The sequence below is a fragment of the Otolemur garnettii genome, unplaced genomic scaffold, assembly GCF_000181295.1.
Source record: "Otolemur garnettii isolate 467f Iridium unplaced genomic scaffold, OtoGar3 scaffold00271, whole genome shotgun sequence".
NCBI lineage: Eukaryota > Metazoa > Chordata > Mammalia > Primates > Galagidae > Otolemur > Otolemur garnettii.
Genome location: NW_003852666.1, coordinates 1,043,932 through 1,068,644, shown reverse-complemented (window position 1 = coordinate 1,068,644; position 24,713 = coordinate 1,043,932). Strand labels below are relative to the sequence as shown.

Here is a 24,713-nt window from a genome sequence, read left to right as displayed (position 1 = left end):
TTTCTGAGTCAAAATGAAGGATTTGCAGCTTCAGAAAATGAGGCATGAGAGAATTGCCAAAGAGGAATTCAGGCCTGGAAAGCCATAAAAATAAAGCAAATCGTAGTGTTCAGAGTGAATTCTTATGTTTTATGTTATGACAACATATTCTTAATTGTTTCAAAGGAGGTGCCCCTAGGAGAACCTACACAACAGTACTTTATGCTTGTTTTTGATATAACTGTATATTCTACCAATCTGGCCTCCTTAAATGAACTGCACCATGAATCAATCACTGATTGTTTTCATGTTTTAAATCTTTTACAGCAAAACACAGCACAAAGTTGTTTGTTTGTTTTTTTTTATCATCATACTGTGGTCACTATGCTTAAACCACATCGTGTGGATCTTGTCGTAAGGGTTTTTCTTCACATATATTTTTCAGAATAAGAGAAGCATACCATGCAACTGAAATTAATGCCAATTCTGGGAAGATCTGGAGCACTGTTACCACATTTCCACATCAGCTCTTTCCTAATACCAGGTTTAATATAAATGTTTTCACTGATACCTCAACCCAGCCACTTCATTTTATGCCATATGGTAAGTATCTTTGCAAACGAGAGTAAGAATATGCATAAAGCTCATGTTGGTTGCGTAACCTTGAATTCACAGACTGCAATCTTGAAAAGAAGAATTATTAGCTACTGTTTTACCCTGAAGTGAAACAGCACAAAAATAGCTGGGAGGCTTTTGTTAACATTTGATGGGGGAAAGGGGAACTATTTTCTTTAAGAACTCTCTTCCCATAGCTCACCCCAGAATAGTTTTCTGCTATAAAATACTTAATAGCAAGTATAGAAAGTTTTCAATATATTAATACCAATTTCAAAATGATTCTAGATAAAGATAATATACAAGTGAAAATGGTTGTTCCCATCTATTAAGAACAACGATTTCCTTCAAACATAAATAAATGGTGAGATGGAATAGGCATTTCTATACAGGATTTAATTATCAGGTTCAGGAATCTGTCTGCATCCTCTGTTCTTGGGGTGATCTTGGCCCAAAAGACCAGACACCTCAACGTAAGGCAAGCATCAAACAAAATTTATTGAGGAAGGGAAAGAGGTGTGCAGGGCAAGAACCAGGTACAGGACACAGAGCAAGATACATTTATCATCGACAATGACAGGTTCTTATTATTGCAACAGAGAAAAGGCTTTGGTTATGGCAGGGAATTCTATTAGATACTGCCTAGATTGAGCCTCATGGTTCAGAGGTCAGCTTGGGACCACAGAGAACTACTGAGCATGGGGGCCTCCTATGAGCCTCTCTGAAAGGCTCATGGGTGGAGGGCAGTGTGGACCACATTGTAGATTTAAGCCAATGATATGGTAATTAGCCTTAAGGTATTTCTAGGTTCTGTCCAGACTCTGTTGTACCTATCCTCCGTGGGCTGGAGAATTCTCTGCATCCTTCTGCAGTTGGCGTGCTAAGTTCTGATTGGTAGATTGGTAGGGCATTCCCTCCTCCCTGGCTGTGAGTAGTCACTTGTACAGGATTGAGATGAGCAGTGCTGATATAGGGGACAGGGGCCCCATACTTGTCCTTTCTCCCCAGAACAGTCATATTCCCAACATTCTACCTAACATTTCCACAGTGAGAGTTCTAGTAGCCATGTATGGCACACCCCATCAGAACTAGCAGACCTATCGATTCAGAGTCTTTGGGGGATGGATCCCAGGAATTTATATTTTAACAAACTCACCTCCTCTAAAATTTTAGAATATCTTTAAAGTAATTTTATATATTATTTCATTGTTATAGTGAACTATAACACTACAGTTATAGTTCACTATTTTGCAAAACAATATTAGTTCTTTAAACATTTAGTGACTACTAAATGACCTTCTGTATAAAATAGGAAACTGCTTTCTGACACACAATGATCCAAGAAATATTTTATTGATTGATATTTGTTATTATTACTTGCTTTGTTCTTTCATGCTCTATTCAAGGTTCTGAGTTAGTGCATATTGCTACAAACATGTTGTTATATTGGTATATTAGTTTAGACCATCTGCTTTGAAACTAATGGAATCTTAAGCAAAAAAAAAAAAAATTATTGCGATCTTAAGCAAAAAAAAAAAAACAGAACTGAGTAATATAGCCATTTCTTACATTATTCAGGAGAAGGAATGCAGCAAAGAATTAGGAATGTACTAAAAACACAAATGACCACACAGGCCAAAATTCCTATATGCCTCTCACATCGGCTTTTTTTATAATTACTTCTCACTTCTCCCTTGCTGTCTGCTAACTCATTTTCTTTTCTTTTCAAACAAATAAATAACAACAACAAACTAGAAAACAAGGAAAGCCAAGCTTTCAAGTCTATGGGCTGTTTGGCCAGCCACCTAAAGGAAGGAAGGAATGTATTCCATCCAGTTCCCAATTTCTAAAATGAAGAATCTGATTGGCCAGTCAAGATCGACGCAGTGGCCACCAGTAGGGGCAGTGTTGTCTTCAGCTATGGAGAAAAGGAAATAATTGTGACTAAAGTCTCTGTAGTCCACTTCATTCTTCCAAGTAACATCTAATTTGCAACATCTGTCTCTCTCTCTTTGGATGTCCTTCTGTTAAATTGGTCAAGCCAGAGGCCATTTTTTACTTTCACTTTAAGTTTCAGCAAATTGATTAGGTCATTGTCAAGTTCAGTGTGAGAGCTGCAAAGTGGTAAAGAGGGTGTCTGTGCTCTCCAAGGTGTTACAAGTCCAAGTAAGAAGAGGAAGGTGTGACAGAGAAGAAGAGGAAGAAAAGTCACACTCATGAATACATGCAGAGTACCATTTGCCACATTTGGAGGAACACTTTTATTGTGCCCACTTAACTTGAATGGTTGTACAGGGTTATTGGAGATGGGTGCGTTGCAGTGAATTAATTGACAATAAAGAGATCAATGCTTGGCCCCTATATCTCAGCAGCTAGGGCGTCAGCCACTATACTGGATCTGGCAGATTCAAATCCAGCCCTGGCCTGCGAAACAACAATGACAAATACAACCAAAAAATAGCCAGACATTGTGGTGGGTGCCAGTAGTCCCAGATACTTGGGAGGTTGAGGCAAGAGAATTGCTTAAGCCCAAGAATTGGAGGTTGCTGTGAGCTGTGTTACCCCAGCACTCTACCAATGGCAACATAGTGAGACTCTATCTCCCCCCCCCAAAAAAAGAGCACATGGTTTATTTACACATGTGAGTAGAAGTTAATCAGTCATATGGAATTCCCTGAATACCCAGAGGCAAAGGTTTATATACCAACTTAACAAAAAAGGAGGGCTTTGGGGGCTTCCATAGGAAAGTTTGGGGGCTCTATTTTTTTTTAATGCTAATGACAGTAGGCAGCTATTCTCTCTTTCCTGGAGTTTGCAGGACTCTTCATCAGAGGGGAGTTAATGACAGTTGTATTTTCTTGAATCTCTGCTTCAGTCAGATAAGAAACATCCAGAGAAGATTTCTAATGTTTTCACTTTAAAATCATCTTTATATTAAAATGGTGCTACCCTCATCTTTATATAAGTGTTTTGGTAGTATTACTTTGAGCATTTGGAGTATTACTTTTGGTAGTGTTACTTTGGTAGTATTACTTTGAGCATTTGGATGTGCTCAAGAGAACAAAAGTCTGAAAGGAGTATTAAGAATGACATTGGTAAAAGAGAGATGTTAGAAACCTGAGGACTAAGACAATCTAGATACGTATTGGGAAGCCCTTTGTGACATGGTGCAAAGGATTGAAAGTAGAAGTCTGTCTGTAAGGATTAAAGACCAAGTAGAACTGTTCATAGACATTGTTTATGCTTTAAAGAAGTTTGTCAAAATATCTAAAAGAATAAAATGGATGGGGGATGTTTTACCAGAATGTTGAACAGAAATAGAACATCTTATAAAAAGGGGAATGCATTTTCAAAGTGGGGGTATTAAATATACAAACGAGAGAGGTTTTAGTTGACACAACTAAAAGCCTGTTAAGAAAGAAAGATCAAAATTGAAGAGCAAGATTTAGTGAAATCTTGTATCTCAAAAGAGGTATAAAGCAATAAAGGAAGATGAATAAAAAGCTAGATTTGAGTTTTAGTGTAGGATAATTAAAGAATCTCTAGTGTGTCTTAGCCTTTTAAACAAGGTAGGTAATACAGTTAGAGTTAGATGGTTACATGGAATGGGAGACCACAAGGAATTGAGAAAAGGATGATTGGTATCAGTGGTTAAAACAGAAGAACAAGTATGAAAACTATTTAAAAGAAGCCATGGTGTTAGAGCAGTGGGTGGTAGCTCAAGGTAGCTACTGACATGATTGAAAAGAATGAGTAAAGTTTTAGTAAGAAAAGGAAGGTTTATTAATGATACACAGCATTCCAGGGTCCTGACTGTTTGTTGGAAGTCTAAAATGTTGGGTTTCACAGTGGCCACCTGCCTCCCAAAATGTCACAGCTTCACGTTGCTGCCCAGGCCTTCAGTTCTTTGACTGCTCTTGGTCAAAAAAATGCCTTACACTCCAAAGTGAAGCAAGCATGAAACAAAGTTAATTGAGAAAAAGGAAGATGGATTTACAGAATAAGAGTCAGGTTTAGGCTTATAGAGCAAGATATGTTCACCACAGACAGCAACCGAGCCCCCAGTGTTTCAATAAGGAAGGGACAAAGAGGCGAAAGTTATGGCTGGAAAAAAAAAAGTTATGGATGGTGGTTCACTTTTATACCACTAGGTCAGGCCTACATCGTGGTTCAGAGGTCACCTTGCAACCAGAATCTTACTGCACATGCTGACCTCCCTTCAGCCTCTCTGAAAAGCCATGGAGGGAGGAGATGGCCCATGTGCTAATTAGTCTTCAGGCTGCTCTAGGTCACTTCAAGTCTCTATTGTACCTATTCAGAGCCCTGGATTAGAGAGTTTTCTACATCCTTTTGCAGTTGGCACCCCAAGTTCTGAATGGTAGATTGGCAGAGTGATCCCCCTTCCCTTGGTGTGAGCAATCACTTGGGGGCAGCATTAAGGTGGGCAGCACTAAGATGGGGCCCAAAGGCCTTGCCCTGTCCTCTTCCTGGGAGAGCCTTTCCTCGCTAACTACCTAGCACCAGTGCTTGGCTTATAAAGCTTAACTTAACAGTTGGTTTCTTGGGGGATAGGTAGTGCTTTCAGGCTTAGCCATGCTAAATTTGAAGTAGTAACAAGTCACTCAAAGATGAACATGGTGCAGGTAGGAGAAGACATTCAAGTTAAGCACAAGAAAAGAGGAATAGCTAGAAATTGAGTTATTTTTCTGCCATCATATTGTCTCCCCTCCACATCAAAGCCCTTAGTCATGATATTGCCTGCGGCCATATTTTCTTCCGGCTTTAATTCATGCCATTTTTGTCAATATTACCAAGTTGGGAATTGCAAAGCATTTCCACAATACTTACTCCTTAATTATCTTTACCATTTATTTCTTCAAAAATTTCTTTAATGGCACCTTGATCTATCATAAAACTCACATTTTAAAATTCAACATTATATTCTTTCTTTGTCATTGTGGTAGCAATATTATTTGCACTAATTTTTGTTGACTAATTTGGGACAAAATTATGTCCCTCTGCAAAAGAAGTATAGCATTTTAAAAAAAGCCACAGCAAAGTAAACACATAATTGCAGACAAAACTAAACTCAGAGTTTTGCAATTGACTATTGCAGTATGATAATTCCTTCTGGCTCTTGGTCATCAATACAGTGGACTTCATTGCTGTTGCTGACTGAGGCCGTAGACCATATTCAAAGCATGGGCAAAATATATCCAGAACTTTGCAATATTTATCATTTATAAGTAAGGAAGTGTTTCATGGACAAAGGTCACTGTAACAGGTCAGTAGGGTTCTAGCCAAGCATATGCAGGTAAGATTTTAGCACAGGAGATTATGAGATGTACAAATGACTTCACTCCATAATATGTTTACATCTGTGTCCCAAAGGGAAAGGTAGGGAGACAAAAAGCATGTTCATTAAGGTTTTTATAATATAACTATTCAAGACAGATGCTCGGGTGGTTATTCCTTGGGAAAAGAAGGATAAGCAACTGTGCAGACTTGGGGTCTTCAAGGGCATGGGTTTTGGAGTCTGGTAGATCTTGTTTAGATCCTTGGATTACCACTTAATCTCTACCAAATCACGTAGCTTCTTCAAAATTAGTGAATTCATCTGAAAAATTTGGAATATAATAGCTATATCACAGGTACTATATAAAGATATTGCTTGTATAGCATACTATAAACCCTATTCAACAGGTGAAATAATCTTCCCATATAAATCAATGAAAAGTGGTGAAGGCTATATAGGATTTCCATGGTCTATTGGTAGAATACTGATGAGCGCTTGTCAGTTGTTACAGAATTGTATTAATAACATGGTACAGATCTGGATATTAACTAATGTAAATGCTCTGAAAATATTTATTTCAGTTCATTTAAAATTCTTTTATCATGATGGTGCCCTTGGAATGAGCAACATATCTCCTTTAAGTTGAAAATGGAAAGAAGAAAACACATCTGGGAGCTTTGCTTGATTTTCCTGTGTCTAAGGCTATTTCCTGGCTACACTACCCAAAGGGTGGTTGCAGAAGATTATCTTCTGCAGTGCTATAATGTACCCAAGGTTTTAAAATGAGGAACACAATACCTAGATTTGTTATGTTATAAGGAAAAGAGAGCTTATCAAAAGAATTGCAAACAATGTTTTTTAACAAATATCCATAAATCTAACCAGACTAATAGATGAGGTCATCTCATTTTCATTCCTCTTCATGTGGCTAGTTACAGTATTGTATAACGCACCTGGCACTGTTTATGCTCAAAACCTTTGTCCCACTTATTAAATGATAAATTCTTCTTTTTTTCACTTAATTGTAAATTAAAATCGTAACTGTATACATTTATGGGGTACAATGAGATGATTTGATATACAATGTGGAATGTGTAAATCAAACTCCCCGGGTTTTGTGGTAAGACATTTAAAATTTACTCTTAGTTATTTTGAATATACCCTGGCCTTGTGCATATTAGGCAAGATCCCACCAAATGCCCTCCCTCCCCCTGCCAATCAACCTCCCTCCCCTTTCCTGTTTCCTCCTCTCCCCTCCCCTTTGCTAGACTCTATTTGTGTTTTATCATTCCCATGAATGTGTATAAGTATTTGTATATATTTATTTCATAATAGTATTGAGTACATTGGATATAAATGGTAAATTCTTATTGTCTTTTATCATTTGCCTTCGTTTTTAGCTAATTGTCTCGTCAAAGACCTAATTGCAGAAATTCGACATTTTTGTACAAATGACCACATGTTCCTCAAAGATTATATTCTAAGTGTATGTGGCTCTGAAGAATTTTTGCAAAAGTAAGTATCTGATTAAGGTAAATTTTGAGTTTTTTAAATAATATGTAAATGTTTAGTACATTTTTTGTTTTCTTTTAAATATACTTTATAAAAACATTGTACTCTAGTGATTAGAATAATTAAATTACTTGTACCTCCTTTTCAGTAAATTTGAAATTATATGAACCATATTAATTGACCTATGCTTGATTTTATTTTATGAGTATTTATGGCAAGAGACATTTAAGTGGCTTGTGACAAGGGTGACCAGCCATCTCAGTTTGCCCAGGAAAGAGGTGTTTTCAGAATTTCAGTTTGAAACCAGCAAAGACGCAGGCAAACCAAGACAGATTGATTGCCCTGTCTGTAATAAAGGTTATTAGGATTGATCTACTTTGAGAAATGAATTATTTGGTAACACATAATTTTTCTTTGGAATTTAGCATGTCAATTAAATACTGTTATAAATTATGAAGAGTTATAAGCATTATGATATTTTTATTATAGAAGAGTAATTTTACTCTATTTTACTCTTTCTTTATTGAGGCGGCTTATTAAAACAATTGGAATAGTCCATTCTCATGTTTAGCAACTTCAAATATTTCTTTGATAGAAAATTCAACTTTTAATTTACCACAGTAGCCATTTGCTTAAATTCCTTAGAGACCATCCTTGAAAATACAATACAGCTTTAAGTAAAGAAATATTTCTTTACTGGTGATGCATAGTTATTCTAAACAGTAAAATACAAAAGACTACAATGTTCAAAAGAGAGAATCACCATTTATGTTTGTCCTTTGCATTTTGACAAGGGTCTAACGATCAACAACAGTCTTGTGGAATTAAAAATGTATTTCTTTTGATATTTCTATTGTCATTGTCACTATTATTCACTGTGATTATGCTTAAAAATATCTTATGGATAATTTGGTGAATTCTTATCAAATTTAGTATTCTACTGTACATTGTTAACTGTGAATGATTTTTAAAACTGTTTTCCTTTTTATATTACCACTTATAATAACATAATAAGTACTTATATTAAAGCACAGAAGCTGTATTGTGCTAAGTTCACAGATATTCCCTTTTTTTTCTTTTCTACTTGAACTTTTTTTTGCAATTTTTGGCTGATCCACAGGTGCCGCCCCATTTGAACTTTTTTTTAGAGTCAGAGTCTCACTTTGTCACCCTTGGTAGAGTGCTGTGGCATCACAGCTCATAGCAACCTCCAGCTCTTGGGCTTAGGTGATTCTCTTGCCTCAGCCTCCCAAGTAGCTGGGACCACAGGTGCCCATCACAATGCCCAGCTATTTTTTGTTGCAGTTTGGCCAGGGCTTGATTTGAACCCTCCACCCTCAGTATATGGGGCCAGCTACTCACTGAGCCACAGGTGCCGCCCATCTATTTGAACTTCTTAACACACTCAATGACTAAGCTGCTACCTTCTTCCAACATATAGTTTTGATGGTATTTCCATGAATGAAGGAAAATAATTTCGTAAATTTAATTTTATATTGACTAGTCATTAAAACTTACCATTTGAATGTACAATTTTCCAATTGTACTTTTGTTGATGCCCAAACATAAGATCCAGAGGAAAGAAACATTTTCAAATATTTGCATTAAGTTTTGGCAATAAGAAATATCATCCAGAAAGCAATTGTGTTTAAGAAATAGAAACTTGGCAGGTGGGATGCCGTGGCTCATACCTGTAATCTGAGCACTTTGGGAGGCCAAGATGAAAAGCTCACTTGAGCTCAGCAATTTGAGACTAGCCTGAGCAAGAGGGTGACCCCATCTCTAGTACAAATAGAAAAATTATCCAGGGGTTGTGGTGGGCACCTGTAGTCCCAGCTATATGGCAGGCTGAGGCAGGAGGATGGTTACAGATTGTGGTGAGCTAGGCTGCCATCAGCACTCCAGCCTGAAGCAGCCAATGGGAAAGCATAATGGCAAGAAAATGTACAATGGACCTTGGTTTTACCGTGATTTCAAATAGACAAATCATTCGTAAATAATTCAATAATCAACTAATAAAAATGTTGAACATTTTAATATTGTCAGAGCCATTTAATGATACTAAAAATTTATTTAACAGGGTTTTGTTAAGATAGGAAAGTTGCAAAATAGTATAGGTTAGCTATAGTCAATTTATTCCCTAATGGAAAATGAAGCATTTGTATATTTCAGAGATTTTTTTTACTATTTAAAAGTAAAGCCTACCTGTATTAATATGATTTATTTAAATGAGTAGACTATTCATAACTGTTCTTTTTAATATCTAACGGAATACACATTAGTCATTTAGATGTTATTTTTTAGAGTATTCCAATGTAACTTATCTTACAAGTATATCTTTAAAGCTAGGAAATCTACTTATAAAATTCTTCTATGGAGGGGCACAGGTAACCTGAAATAAGTCAATAATGAAATATGTAATAATTTACACTCAAAACCTTACAGTGCTACACTTCATCTGGAGTATTCAAGTGGCTAAAGCTGCAATGATAACAAGAGCAATTGTCATTATTAAGTGCTCATTGTTTCCTTACCTCCTACTGAGTACACATCTAAGTCTCATGAGATTGATACTGTGAACACCTGTTTTATTGATGGGCACACGGAGGCGTTGTTCAAGGTCATATAGCTAAGAAGGTAGAGTAAATCTGAATTCCACCTAGATTTTTTTCTCTCTGCGTGGCCCTGGCTCTTATCTACAAAAACAATACTGTGAAATCACTTGAGAGGGATATAGGAAATAGTAAATAGTTCTTCTTGCTGGAGCATATAGTTAAAAAAAAATGTATTCAAATTTTCAGGTGTCTGCAAGGGTAGGAGTACAAGAATTACAGTAGTCCAATTCAAAACCTATTAAGCACCACACATGTGCAAAACATTTAGTCAATCACTGAGAATACAAAGATGATTTATGTATTATATAACTCCTGATGTCTTTCTGGCCATGTCATCACTTATCTTAAAGCCCTAGGATGAGGATAAATATTTGTATTATATACTGAAAGACTTTAGATTAGAGGGGTGGGAACAATTTGGACAATAATAAGAAAATGGTGCAAAGAAAAGTCAATGAGCACTTGTATTTAAAGGATAATTACTGAGGTAAGAAATCAGGAATACATGATAAAATCTTAATAGCTTTGTAATATGTAAAAGGCACATGTAATTTTTAAAATAATTATTAATCCCCCCAAACAGGTTCAGAATGTCAATAGTAATTCAAACAGATGAGACATATTTAAAGAGTTTAACCTAACTAGTAACCTACATGTAATTAAAACAATGAGAAACCACTTTGCTTGTCAAATTGTTAAAATATTTACAAAATGAAGTTCTGTGGAAAAATAAACATTCCCCAAACAGCAGTTTGGAATATAAAATGACATAGCACTTGCTGTAAGGGAATTTGGTAAAAATGTATCAAAAGTCTTTATATTGCCTATAATCTGTTTTAGCAATTCTGCTCCTGCAAATATTTCTAAGAAAACAATTATAGTTACCAAAAAAGATTTAGACATAAAGGTATTTGCTATAGCAAAACAGCAAATATCTGACGATAAACAGAAAAACCAAGGGAAAAGGGAAATATCCAACAATACTCCAAAATAATGGTAAACATAGACCATGAAACATAATTTGATGGAAATGGGGCACGGAATTTATAAAATATTGTTAAAACATAGCACTATATTCCTTGATATAAAAATATGTGTCCTAGTTTGTCAAGGTAAAAAATATTTTCAAATCATATTTTAAGATATTTTGTTTAAAAAATTTGTATTTGGAAATAATGAAATCCTAGACACTAAAGTGTAAGAGTATTTACGCCTCTTTTCAAAAAGAATGACCATATATTAATTCATTTTTTAATTTATGAAATGTTGACAGGAAGCCTTTTTGTTTTCATGAAATTAAAAAAAATAAGTTATCTCTATTGGGAGAGAAGTATTTAAATGTCAGTGTGCATAAGAATGTATGCTTTAAAAAAGTTAGAAAGTAGAGTTAGAAGACCATTTCTGAACACATGAAAGATAGCCAGGACCTAAGACAAAGTAATGATGGTTGCTTAAACAAGAGACACGGTTGGGTACGGCAATGGTGGAAGATGTGAGATGGTGTGGGAAAGAGAAGCATCCAGTGAAGCCTGGGTTCAGTGGTGACTTTAGTAAAAACAATACAGATGGGACAGAGGTAGAGGCTTGGGAGGTGCATAAGAACCAATTGAGTTTGGGACAGGTTGGGTATTCGAGTGCCAAAGGGTATCTGATAATGAGAACGTAGATGAGGTTTTGGAAAACTGTCAGGAGTTAAGGAATCAGTGGGTGTTTAAAAACATTATTTTAATAGACAAAAATTATATATGTTTGGTGTATACAATATGATGTCTTAAAATAAGTATACTTTTAGCATGGATAAAATAGGCTAATTAAAATATGCATTACCTCACATCCTTATGAGTTTTGAGGAGAATACTTAAGATGGACTTTTTTATGGAAATCATTAGTTTTAAAAGGAAATAGTGGCCTTTGAAACAGGCGAAATCACATAGAGAAGGACAAAGAAAAGATCCTGAGACATCAATATGTAAGGAATGAAAACAGAAAGAGGAGCAGAAAATGGAAAATGAGGAAAACCATGCCCAACAAGGAATGAGAAAGTTTCAAGTACCAAGGGATATACTTCTAACTGCTTAAAATAAATGCTATTGTGTATTGAATAAATTACCATTAAATTTGATAGCTAGGAAGTTATTTAATGACACAAGTAAGAGTAAGTTTAGAAAAGTGACAGAAAGAAAAGTAAGATTGCAGTGAGCCCAGAATGGAAAGTGATAAATAGAAATGATGTATCCAGACGACTCTGTGAAATAAGGCATGGTCGCCAAACTTGGAGAATGGATTCTAGATGCTGAGAGGAATGGGTTTGGAGACTGGGGAGTGTGGTTTGCAGCAATTTGAAAATGTTCGTAGACCAGAGGGAAAGAGCCAAAGGAGAAGGAAGGGTTAAAGGCACAGAACAAGTCCTGGGTGAGTCAACTACTGTAAGGAGACATGAGGAGACAGGGTGAAGACAGGTGAAGAGATCAGCAGTGCTTGGAAGGATACATTTCCCTCCCAACTGAGACACACGGGCAGAGTTCAAATGAATTTGAATGAAGATACAGTATATATATGTTTGTAATAACCAGAAAGGCCATTATGCTTTTGGAAAACTGGAGCTCTAATGAAATCAGGAAAGCTTAAGGAAATGGAATCGACATGAGAATACCAATAATAATAAGTATAAAAACAATTTAAAAGGCCGCTTCACTGATTAAAACCATTTTGTGCCTAGAATTTTCACATGTAATACTATTCTCTCATTTCAGAAAAGCATTAGTGTTCTCATTTCAAAGGTGGAAAAACGGAGGCTGAGAGCAGTGAAATGGCTATATGAAGATAAGAAAGGGCCAAGTCAGGATAGTACAAGTTTATCTGGCTTGAAAGTTCACAGTCTTTCCTCTCTAAACAGGGCTTCCTAAATGAGGAAGGCTCCCCCAGAAGCAAAAAAATTATAGGGACAACAATTCTTTAGAGATAATGATCATATCTTTTTGCATGGAACATGAGTTTATAATTCAACTTGTAGCATTTTGGTTAAAAACAAGAACGAGAAAATAACTCAGAGAATACTCATGTCCTAACATGTTTAAAACTTCTAAGAAATCTTCATCAAGAAATGTTTACTTAAGATTTCACTCAAATGAACTTTGATTACAATCACTGAAGGTGCATGTTACATGTCATTGCCAAATTTCTAATTAGACAAAAATTAATTTTCTTTTTTTTTTCATTTTCAAACTGTTTAAGCAAACAAATATTATCAAAATACTCCTGTCCACTATGGATAACATTATTCACTATTACGTTGCTTTGGCAAACTAAATTAACCTTCTTTGACCTCAATTTCTTTATCTTTTAAAATGAGATTTTAATATATTTTAAAAATGTGCTCTAGGATAACATTTTAGTAATCTTTAATTCTGAATGTAAAGTTTTATTAAACCTCGACAGTTCTTTTTGTGATGTGTAGATGGCTTTGAGCTCGTGCGAAGTGTCAGTCTAAAAATAAATTCAAAATATTCTCTGGTGGTTATAATGAACTAAGAATGGGAAAGTATTTCTCCCAAAAAATCACTATTACTTTTGTAAAATGATGCAAATGCCTTTTATCCCCCATTCTAAGCTCTCCTTATGTTATCAGTAGTGTGCTTTTTAATCTATTCTGTTTTATTAAGAAAGAGATAAATTATATTTAGTTGCCGCCTTTGTAGCTTCTGGTCTATTTCAGACTCATTATAGGGTAAATCCCTAAAATGTAAGCTACTCGGTTACTTTCAGATAGTTTGTTAAAATAGTCACAGTTTGTTAAAATAGTCACAGTGTTAAAATAGTCACTTGATGAACCAGCCAACCTTTGAGGATAATGCCGTAGGGGTGGGAAAGGTTTCCTCCTCATCCTTCACTGGGTTTGTAGCAGAGGCACCTATCACACAGATTAACAAAAGTCTGCAACTTTATTTACTGTGAGTTTCATATGACACAGGAGCCTTCAGAAATTAAAAAAAGGGGGGACGGGTAGGGGGAACCTGTGCATTTTTATGCTTAGGTTTAATGAAGAGTGAATAGTGGTAGGGCAGTGATCTAATGGTAATAAGCTGCAGGGAACTTAGCAAGGCCTGTGTGTTTAGATTCTTCTTCTCTGTGTCTTTGAGGATAAAAATGCTTCTTCCTGTGGGCCTGGGGAGGGTCAAAGCCTTATAACCTGCCTCAGGGGAGAAGGGCAAGGGAAAGATGAGCGTGACCTTCCTAATTCTGCTTTTTCTTAAATGCCGTATCTGGGGCAGCGTGTCCTGAACGCCATCATAGCTAACTAAGACCCTATCACAGCTACCTAAGATCACTATTTAAATGTCCGTGATCAGGATATTTTTTTTCCACAGCTTTGCTAATAATACGTTGGTGATTCTCTATTTTGCGTTTTCTCCCTAAGTCCTATGTTGTTTTTTTATTGTAGTCTCCTTTCTTAATCGTGGCTAGTAAAATAGTACATAAAACCCTGAAAATGGGTGAAATATAATTAAATATAACTATTTACTTAGATATGAGGTCCAATAATGAAGTTCACGAATTCATCCTAGAAAAAGAGTAACGTACCTCATTGCTATATATCGCTAGGGTCGCCTTCCAAGTATTCCCCTTGGAAAGCTATGCACCGCTGCCAGCGCCCAGTCTAGCCTTTAAAGCACTTTTTCTAGGATGAGTTCGTGAGCTTAATTATCCACATGTATGTACGTGTAAATATAGAATTTACATACATATTTATAGCTATTCTGATATATTAACACAGTATTTTCAAACTTTAATATTATAAAAGTTACTTGAGTATGAAAGAAAAGATTTTTTTTAACATCCTTTTATTTTGAAAGATTAAGTAGGTACAAGTGTTTTCTGTTACACAGATGAATGATACAGTGTTGACATCAGGGATTTTAGTGTATTTGTTGCTCAAATTGTATACATTGTACCCAGTAGGTAGTTTTTGATCCCTCACTTGCCTGCCATCCTCCCTTCATCTTAGTTTCCAATGTCCAATATTTCACTTTATGTCCCTATATATACCCACTGTTTACTTCCCTTTTGTGAGAACACAAGGTATTTGTTTGTCTCTTGTTAATGCACAAAATTCTTGTTCTGAAGGGAAAACAAAATTTTACTTTGATATTACTGTATTATCAATATTGAAGCTAATACAGTGCACCTGCCGGTGAGGGCTCAAGTACAACATGAACTTTCCCCAACTGATGCAGATAATGTAACCCAGTGATTTATATCCTCATATTAATCTGAAACCAAAAACCACACGACAGCTAATAAAACCTCATAAGCAGCTCAAATCAGTTGGTCTGTTGTGGGATGGAGCCCAAGACTGAATTTCTAACAAGCTGCTAGGTGATGCTTGCACTGCTGGTCCACAGATCACATTTTAAGTAACAAGATATTGGAAACCAGGAATATTAATGACCTAATAATTTAGACTTTCCAAAAGAAAACTACTTATTCACTTTTCCCGAACAGTATAGTATATTATATCAAAATTAAACCTTATCAAGACAGCAATTATGATGTTTATTCCTTATACTGCAAATTTAAGAAAGATAACTTTCCGAGCAAACTAAGAAGTTTTCTTTGTTGTATATTAACTATATTATTTTTGCAACTTATTTAACATTCATCTTAGTTTAATATTGCACAGTATTTCTCTTGACTAAAAAAAATCCCATGATTAGCTCATTCTCATTTTCTCCCTCCCCCCTAATTTTAAATAATATATTATGAACAGAGAGTCGATTAAGGAATTATCACAGCCACTTTATCAGTTTTATCATAGGCTCATGAAAACGTAATAAAAAATTTTCAGCAACATGAGAAATAATAAAGAAAAATCGTATGGTTTATTCAGAAAACATTGAAATCCTCCATCAAGTTCCTATTCTTTAGCTTGCAATTTAATTCCCATAGAAGTATTTCCTGTGCTCTTACCTACGTAGTAGACTGATCCCAGTGGGCGTATCCAGTGGCAGGCTTGAGCACAAAAACTACAGCTTTTCCTTCTCAAGAAGAGACTGTTCCTGCATCTGCCTTCCATCCAGGAAGTAACAATGGTTGTATCTTCACCTGAGCTTGTAACCATCACACATGAGTTTTTTTTTCCTTCAAAAATATTTTTATAATATATGAAATATGATGCCACTAACTAGTTTTATCCCTTATTCTGTAGCCTAACCTCTACTAGGAGTCCAGGTTTTCTGTTTATTTCTCACTTCTAACTTATGTGATATTTTTCTTTGCAGCTACGATTTTCTTTAATAATTTTTATTGATATATAATTTTACACATGTTTATGGGGTACGTGCAGTATTTTACTAAATGCATAGAATGTGTAATGGCCAAGTCAGAGTTTTTAGAATATCCATCACTATGAACATATGTCATTCCTTTGTACTGGGAACATTTCAGACCTTCTCTTTTAGCTATTTCAAGCTACATAATATATTGTCATTTCCTACAGTCATCCAACTGCACTATCCAACATTAGAACTTGTTCTTTCTATCAAACTGTATGTTTTCACCCACTAACCTGCCTTTTTCATCTTTCCATCCCACCTACACTCCCCTCCTAGTTTCTTAATGCTTCTCTCTACCTCCAGGAGATCAACATTTTCCAGCACCCACACGTGAATCAGAATACTTTCTAGGTCTGGCCTATTTAACTTAATATAAGTACCATCCATGTTGCTGCAAATGACAATATTTTGATTATTTCTTGGCTGAATAATATCCCATTGTGTGTATATACCACATTTTCTTTTTCCACATATGTTGATGGATAAAGCTGATTCCATATCTTGGCTAATGTGAATAGTGCTGTAATAAACAGGATAATCCCACTTTGATATGCCAATTTCCTTCCTCTTTTCTTTAGAGACAGAGTCTCACTTTATCACCCTCAGTAGAGTGCCATGGTGTCACACTGCTCACAGCAACCTCCAACTCCTCTCTTAGGCGATTCTCTTGCCTCAGCCTCCGAGTAGCTGGGACTAAATGTGCCCACCACAACGCCTGGCTATTTTTCTGTTGCAGTTTGGCCAGGGCAGGTTTGAACCTGCCACCCTTGGTATATGGGGCCAGCGCCCTACCCACTGAGCCATAGGTGCTGCCCTCCTTCCTCTTTTCTACTTTTAGTTTTTGAATAAGACTCTGTATTGTTTTGCATAATGACTATACTAATTTACATTCCTGCCAACAGTGTATAAGAGTTTCCTTTTCTCCTTATGTTGCCAGCCTTCATTATTCTTTGTCTTGTGGTTAATAGCCATTTCTAACTGGGCTAAGATGGTATCTCATAGTTTTGACTGGCATTGCCCTGAAAATTAGTGATGTTGAATACTGTTTAATTTACCTGTTGGCCCTTTGTCTTTTCTTTCGAAAAATGTTTACTCATATCATTTCCCTACTTTTAGATGAGATTATTTTGTTGTTTTCATTTTTTGTTTGTTTGTCTTTTGCTGTTGAGTTGCTTGAGTTCCTTGTGTTTTCTGGATGTTAGTCTCTTCTCAGAGGAATAGTTTCCAAGTATTTTCTCCCATTCAGCAGACTACCTCTTCATTCTGTTGATTTCCTCTGTTGTGCAGAAGCGTTTTAATTTGATACAGTAACTTTTGTCTATTTTTGGTTTTATTGTTTGTGCATTTGAGGTCTTAGCCCTACAATATTCACCTAGACCAATTCCATGGAGTGTTTCACCTACGTTTTCTTCTAGACATTTTATACTTTGGGATCTTATGATTAAGACTTTAATCCATGTGAGGTTGCTGTTTCTATGTGGTTGGTGATAGATAGGAATCTAGTTTTGTTCTTCTACATAGGGATATCTGATTTTCTCAGCACCATTAATTGAAAAGACTATCTTTCCCCAATGAGAACAGCATTTGCCCTTAGCATCTTTGTCAAAAACAGTGGTATGTAAACACATGAACTTATGTATGGGTTCTCTATCCTATTCCATTGGTATATGTGTCTATTTTCACACCAATCCCATGCTATTTTGGTTGCTGTATCTTTGCCATGTATTTTGCAGTCAGGTAGTGTGACGCCTCCAGCTTTGTTCCTTTCATTGGTGATTGCTTTGGCTATTTCACTTTTTGTTCCATATGAATTTTATATTTGCTTCTTCTATTTCTATAAAAATATGATTGGTATTTCCATAGAAATTGCACTGAACCTGTAGATTGATTTGGATACTGTAGCCATTTTAATAATTTCAATTCTTCTCTTCCATGAGTGTGGACTCTTTCCACTTGTGTCCTGTTCAATGTCTTTCATCACAGTTTGAGAGTTTTCCTTACAGAGGTTTTTCACTTCCTTAGTTAAATTTATTCTAGACATTTTTTTTTTGTAGTTGTTGTAAATGGAATTACCTTCTTGATGTTTTTCCCAGTTCATTTGTTATTTGAATATAAAAAATGCTGTTGGTTTTTGTTTGTTGTATGCCTGCAACTTTGCTCAATTTGTTTTATTTCTGGTGGAGTCTAGGATTTTTTTTTTTTTTTTTTTTTTCAGTTTTTGGCCAGGGCTGGGTTTTGAACCCACCACCTCTGGCATATGGGGCCAGCGCCCTACTCCTTTGAGCCACAGACACTGCCCTGGTGTCTAGGATTTTTTTAAATATAAGATCATGTCATCTGCAAAGAGGGATAATGTGACTTTCTCTTTTCCAATTTGGATGTGTTCCTTCTCTTTCCTAATTGGTCTGGCAAAGACTTCCAGTACTATGTTCAATAGGAGTGCTGAAAAGGAGCTCACTTGCCTTGTTTCAGTTCTTAGAGAAAAGGCTTTCAACTTTTTACCATCCATTATGATGTTAGCTGTGGGTTTATTATATATGCCTTTGTAATGTTGAGGTACGTTCCTTCAGTGCCTAGTTTGTTGAGAGTTTTTATCATAAAGGTATATCAAATTTTATCAAACCAATTTTCTGTATCTCTTGATGATAATCATACGTTTTTCTCTTTCATTCCATTGACGCAATGTATCATGTATATCGATTTGTATACTGTTGAACCATCCTTGCATCTCCAAGATAAATTCCACTTGATCACGGTGTATTATATTTTTGATGAGTGGTTAAATTTACTTTACTAGTATTTTTTAAAGATTTTTTGGTTGGAATATTGCCTGTAGTTTTCTTACTTTGTTGTGGTCTTGTCTGGTTTTGCTGTCATTGGAACGCTGACCTTTTATAGTGTTAGGAAGAATTTTCTCTCTTCAATTTTCTATTTTGAGAAGTTGGTGTTAGTCTTGGTAAGATTGGTAGAATTTAGCAGTAAAACTATATTGAACTTTTCTTTGCTAAGAGACTTTTTATCTGATTCAAGCTTGTTACCTGTTATTAGTTTGTTGAGGTTTCTTCCTGTTTCTGTCTGTTAGGCTGTATGTGTCCAGGAATTTATTCATTTCCCCTTGGGTTTCCACTTTGTTCATATGGTTGTTCATTATAGTCTCTGATGATCTTGTATATTTCTGTGGTATCAGTGGGATTGTCTCCTTTTTGTTTCTATTTTGTTTGAGATATTTCTTTTTGTCTTGGTTAATCTAGCTAGCAGTTTATCAATTTGTTTATCTTCTTGAAAAACCAAATTTTTTTCATCAACTTGTGTACTTTTTTAGTCTTTGTTTTATTTAGTTCTGCACCAATCTTTATTATTTATTTTCTTCTATAATCTTAGGTTTGGTTTGTTTGTGCTTTTGTAGTTCCTTGAGGTACATCATTAGATTGTTTATTTGAAATCTTTTTACTTTTTTGATGTAGACATTTGTTGCTATACTACTGCTTTTGTTGTATCCCATAGGTTTTGGTATATTGTATTTCCATTTTCATTTGTTTCCAGAATTTTTATTTCCTATCTTAATTTCTTCACTGACTCAGGGGTCATTCAGGGACATGTTGTTTAATTTCCATGTATTTTTACATTTCTCAAACTTCCCCTTGTTATTGTTTTCTAGTTTTATTGCATTGAAGTCTGTGAGGATATTTGATATGATTTCTATTTTTTAAATTTGTTGAGACTTGTTTTATGGTTTACTATATGGTCTCTCCTGGGGAATTTTCCAGATGTTCTGTGTTCTGCTGCTGTTGGGTAAAATGTGTAGTAGGTTCCCTTTGATTCATAGTATGATTTAAGTACAATGCTTTTGTTGATTTTCTGTCCCCAGATGATCTAATGCTGAAAGTAGTTGAAGTTTCTGACTATTAGTGTGCTCCTAATTATTTGACCTAATAATGTTTACTTTATATATCTGGGTACTCTACTTTGGGGTATATGTATGTTTAGAATTGTTATATCCTCTTGCTGTGTTAATTCCTTTGTTATTATGTAATGACCTTTATCTCTTTTTCTTTAAAATCTATTCTTTCTGATATAAATATAGCTAATACTGCTTACTTTTGCTTTCTGTTTGCATGGATTATCTTTTTCTATTCAGTCTATGTATGTCTTTATCAGTAAAATTATTTTTCTCAGGCAACCAACACTTAAGTCATATTTTTAATCCATTCAGCCAGTCTATGTATTTAAAGTGGGTAATTTATTCATTTACATTTGAAGTTATTATTGACAGGTGAGGACTTACTTCTGTCATTTTGCTCATCATTTTCCTGATGGTTTGTATATTTTTTGTTTCTTTATTTTTCTCTTACTATTTATCATTATGGCTTTGTGGTTTTCTATAGAGGAAATACTTGAATGTTTTGTCTTTCTCATGTATGTGCCTGCTCTACTGGTGAGTTTTATACCTTCACATAGGTTCATGCTGATAGATTTCATCCTTTTGCTTCATGCAGGACTCCCTTCATCATTTCTTACAAGACCAATCTACTAGTGATGAATTTACTCAAATTTGCTTATCTGAAAGAGATTTTATTTTTACTTCATTTTTGAAGGATAGCTTCATTAGGTATAGTATTCCTGTCTCACTTCTTTTCCTTTCTAAATTTACAATATATTATCCCATTCTCTTTTGTCCTGTAAGATTTCTGCAGAGATCCTTTGTTAGTCTGACTGAGGTTTCCTGATAAACAACCAGTTGCCTTTCTATTGCTAATTTTACAATTCTGATTGTCTTTAACTTTTGACAGTTTAATGTGTCTCGAAGAAGACTATTTCGGGTTGAATCTTTTTGGGCAATCTTTGAGTTTCCTATATCTGGATGTCTAAATCTTTTAAAAGACCTGGGAATTTTTCAGCTGTGACTTTGTTAAATAGGTTTCCTATGACTTGTACCATCTCTTCTCCTTTAGAAACAGTCAAACTTTTACTATTTGGTTGCTTTATGGTGTCTCATGTGTCACATGTTGGTTTATTTTTCCCCCATTCTTATTCTTGCTTTCTTTCTTTCATTTTGTCTGACTGTCAAAAGACCAATTTTCAAATTCTGAAATTCTTTCTTCTGTGTAACTTAATCTATTTGCTAAAGCTTTCAATTGTGTTTTTCATTTTATACATTGAACTCTTTAGTTTCAGATTTTCGGCTTGGTTCTTGTGTACGATTTCAATTTCTTTGTTAGATTTCTAATTCAGATCCTGAGGTTTTTTTAAAATTTCTTTATACTGTATCATGTTCTCTAGTATCTCACTGTAGTTTTTTAAATATTATTATATTAAATTATTTTTCAAGGTTTCTTTTTTTTTTTTTTTGACAGAGTCTCACTCTGTTGCCCCAGGCTAGAGTGCCAGCGGTGTCATAGCACACAGCAACCTCAAAGTCCTGGGCTCAAGCAATCTTCCTGCCTCAGACTCCTGAGTAGCTGGGACTGCAAGCACCCTCTACAACACCTGGCTAATTTTTCTGTTTTTAGTAGAGATGGGGTCTCAGTCTTGCTCAGGCAGATTTCCAAATCCTGAGCTCAAGCAATCCACCCACCTCAGCCTCTCAGAGTGCTAGGATTACAGGAATGAGTCACCACACCCTGCCATCAAGTATTTTGTAGTCATCCTTTTTGCTGGATTCTGTTGCTGGGATAGAGTATGCTTTTGGAGGTGTCGTGTTTCTTGTGTCCCTGTGTTGATAGCTGCCCAATTATTGTAGCAATCACTTCTTCCAACTTTTGAATTGGCTTTCGTAGGGGAAGACATTTTCCTGCAGATATGTCTGTAGTGCGGGTTGAGTAGGGCCCTTTACCTTTGATTCTAAGTGCATGCATGCGGTAGTATAGCCTCTGTGTGCTTTCGTTAGCTATAATCGGCTTTGGCGGTATCTGTTATTTCCTTAGTGGCTTAGGCTGTAGTTGTTATTGGTGGCCTTGGTGATACTTTGCTGGCGTTAAGGTCACCAAGTGGACTGGCCCTTCGGCCCCAGCAGTGTAAGTGGCAGGCCAAAATGCGTGTGCTTGGGCCCTTGGGTGGCAACACAGGGCAGTGGGGTTACCTGTGTGGGCTAATTTGGGAGCTTATTGGTGAATTCTTGGATCTAGCAGTGGGCCAGGTGTTTGGGCAGATCACTGGGGGTCTGGGCAGTAGGTGGCATCAGTAGCAGAAGTGGGCCAATTCTTAGGCTCCTAAGTAGCATACACTGGGGCCAGCAGTGCCAACAACGAGCTGGAAGGGCCAATTTTTAGGGCCTCAAGTGGTGCCTGTTAACTGATACCAGTAGTGTAAGGGTACCAGTGTGAACATATCCTTAGGACCCCTGAGGCTATAGGGGGTGGGGTCAAGCAATCCCGAGGGTGATGGATGGCATACCTGGGCATCAGGGGCACACATTCATGCTTGTTATTGAGCTCTCTAATGATGCAAATGTACCGAAAGCAGCAGGCAGAGCAGGTCTATCCCTATACCCCCAGATGGAATGCTAGGGTACTGGCAGCAGGTGGGCTGGGTGTCTAGGATTCCTGAAGTGTATGTTTGATGCCTGGAGGTACAGTCAAGACTGTATGATACCCAGCCCTCTGGGCAGTGTGCTTGATACTTGGGGTACAGCACAGAGTGAGGCAAACTGTTCTCAGAGCCCTTGATAGCGTGTGCTGGCATGGGCTGTGGTAGGGATATGGTGATTCCCAGGGTCCCAGTGGCCTGTTTAGGCAGTAGCAGTAGATAGAATAGATCTTTTGTCAGGCCTCTTGATACTGCACATGCATACCTGGGATGTCAGATATTGTGGAGTGATTCCCAGGCCCCCAGGGGGTTGTGCCTGGGGGAAGTCTTAGGTGGAGCTGGCCTGTCTTCAGGCCCCTGATGGTGCACATGGGCACAGACTGTTGTAGACTAACCTGTGTGATTTAAATAGTTACTTCTCATAAAAGTCTTATTTTAAGTTTTACTTTCTATTTCAACTTAAAAACAATTCTTATTAGCTACTGTGTGAAACAATGAAATTCACTATCCTTGAAAGCTTTTTCTGAGCCAGTCATGACTGCCTTGTCAGTCGTACACCACAAGTGCTTCCTCAGGAAACTGAATATTCTTTCGTGGACCTATTGTTTACAACCGTGCCAGATTTAATATGTTTGATTTAAACGAAACAAAATAAAACTTTATAATAGTGTAAGTGTTATTAAGGAATCTTCGAACCAAGGAGCTAGAAAATATTTTTAAAGAACAAAAAGAAGAGCTGGCCTAGGTGGGGTTTATACCTATGTTCCCTGATACTGAGGAGGTCATGCTGAGAGGATAACCGGAGCTCAAGGGTTCAAAACCAGCCTGGGCAACAAAGTAAGATTTTACCTCTAAATTAAAAGAAAAGAAAGAAAGAAAGGAAAAATTCACAGACATTAAAAATCTTACTTTGAAATAGCCATATATTTTAAATTTAAATTAACCATGTGATATCTATCTCTTTATTCATCTCCAGCATTGAGTGGATTGATCTGGCTACCCAGCCAGGGGTCTTCTTTCTTTCTTCTAGCCACTCCAAGTAAAGAAAATGCATTCCTCTTATTAGACTGAGAAAGTGTTATTCAAAAATTAAATTCCATTAATTAAAAATTTTAAACAATCTTCTTATGAAAAACTTCTATTATTTAAGAAACAATACCTAATCATATGACAATTTGTATTAATTTTTTCATTAAAACATTTTACTATAAATTAGAATTGCCTTATAGTCAGAGTAAAAATGAAAACATTAATTACTAGTGAGGAAAAGACTAAGTTATATTATATGCAGTTTAAAGTAATGGATTACACTCATTAGCGGTAATAACTTGAGTTGTATATGTTGCTGGGAGGAAAAATAATTAAGGACTTCATTTAGCAACCTTGAACAAATTGATTATTTTCAACACATTCAGAACAGCCTAAGGCTCTACATATTATAATCCACTCTATTACAACTTTTAAGACTTATTTTGAGAAAAGAGATAAAGTACATTTCTCTTGTACTTAATATTAATCTTCCACTTATAAAAATCACAGAATCATGTGAGAGTATATAAAGGAACGTGTTATATTTTGAGCTTCCTCATACATGACAAAAAAGTATGTTGTGTTAATCATTCAATAAAAATATCTTGAGTTTAATTTAGTTTTTAATCTCCTTCAAAGTGCCTTTCTTAACATTCTAAAATTAACTTTGGTCTCATCTTTAATAAACAGCTAACAACCACAAACAAATGCCATAAAAACTTGCATTTGGTTTTAATTCAATCAGGTTCTACTAGAGCAAATGTCTTCCTTGGTAGATACTCTGTATATACTGTCATTTGAGAGCAATTC

General features: G+C 35.9%; 1 protein-coding gene across 1 annotated transcript in view; it reads left to right on the top strand.

Annotated features, from left to right (window-relative positions):
• The window catches only part of PIK3C2G (phosphatidylinositol-4-phosphate 3-kinase catalytic subunit type 2 gamma), a 372,023-nt gene that overhangs the window by 6,682 nt on the left and 340,628 nt on the right, over nt 1–24,713 (top strand). The window contains exons 3-4 of the mRNA XM_023508742.1: nt 425–582; nt 7,291–7,405. Of these exons, the coding sequence (XP_023364510.1) occupies nt 425–582; nt 7,291–7,405 (273 nt within the window). The remainder of the gene's footprint in view (nt 1–424; nt 583–7,290; nt 7,406–24,713) is intronic.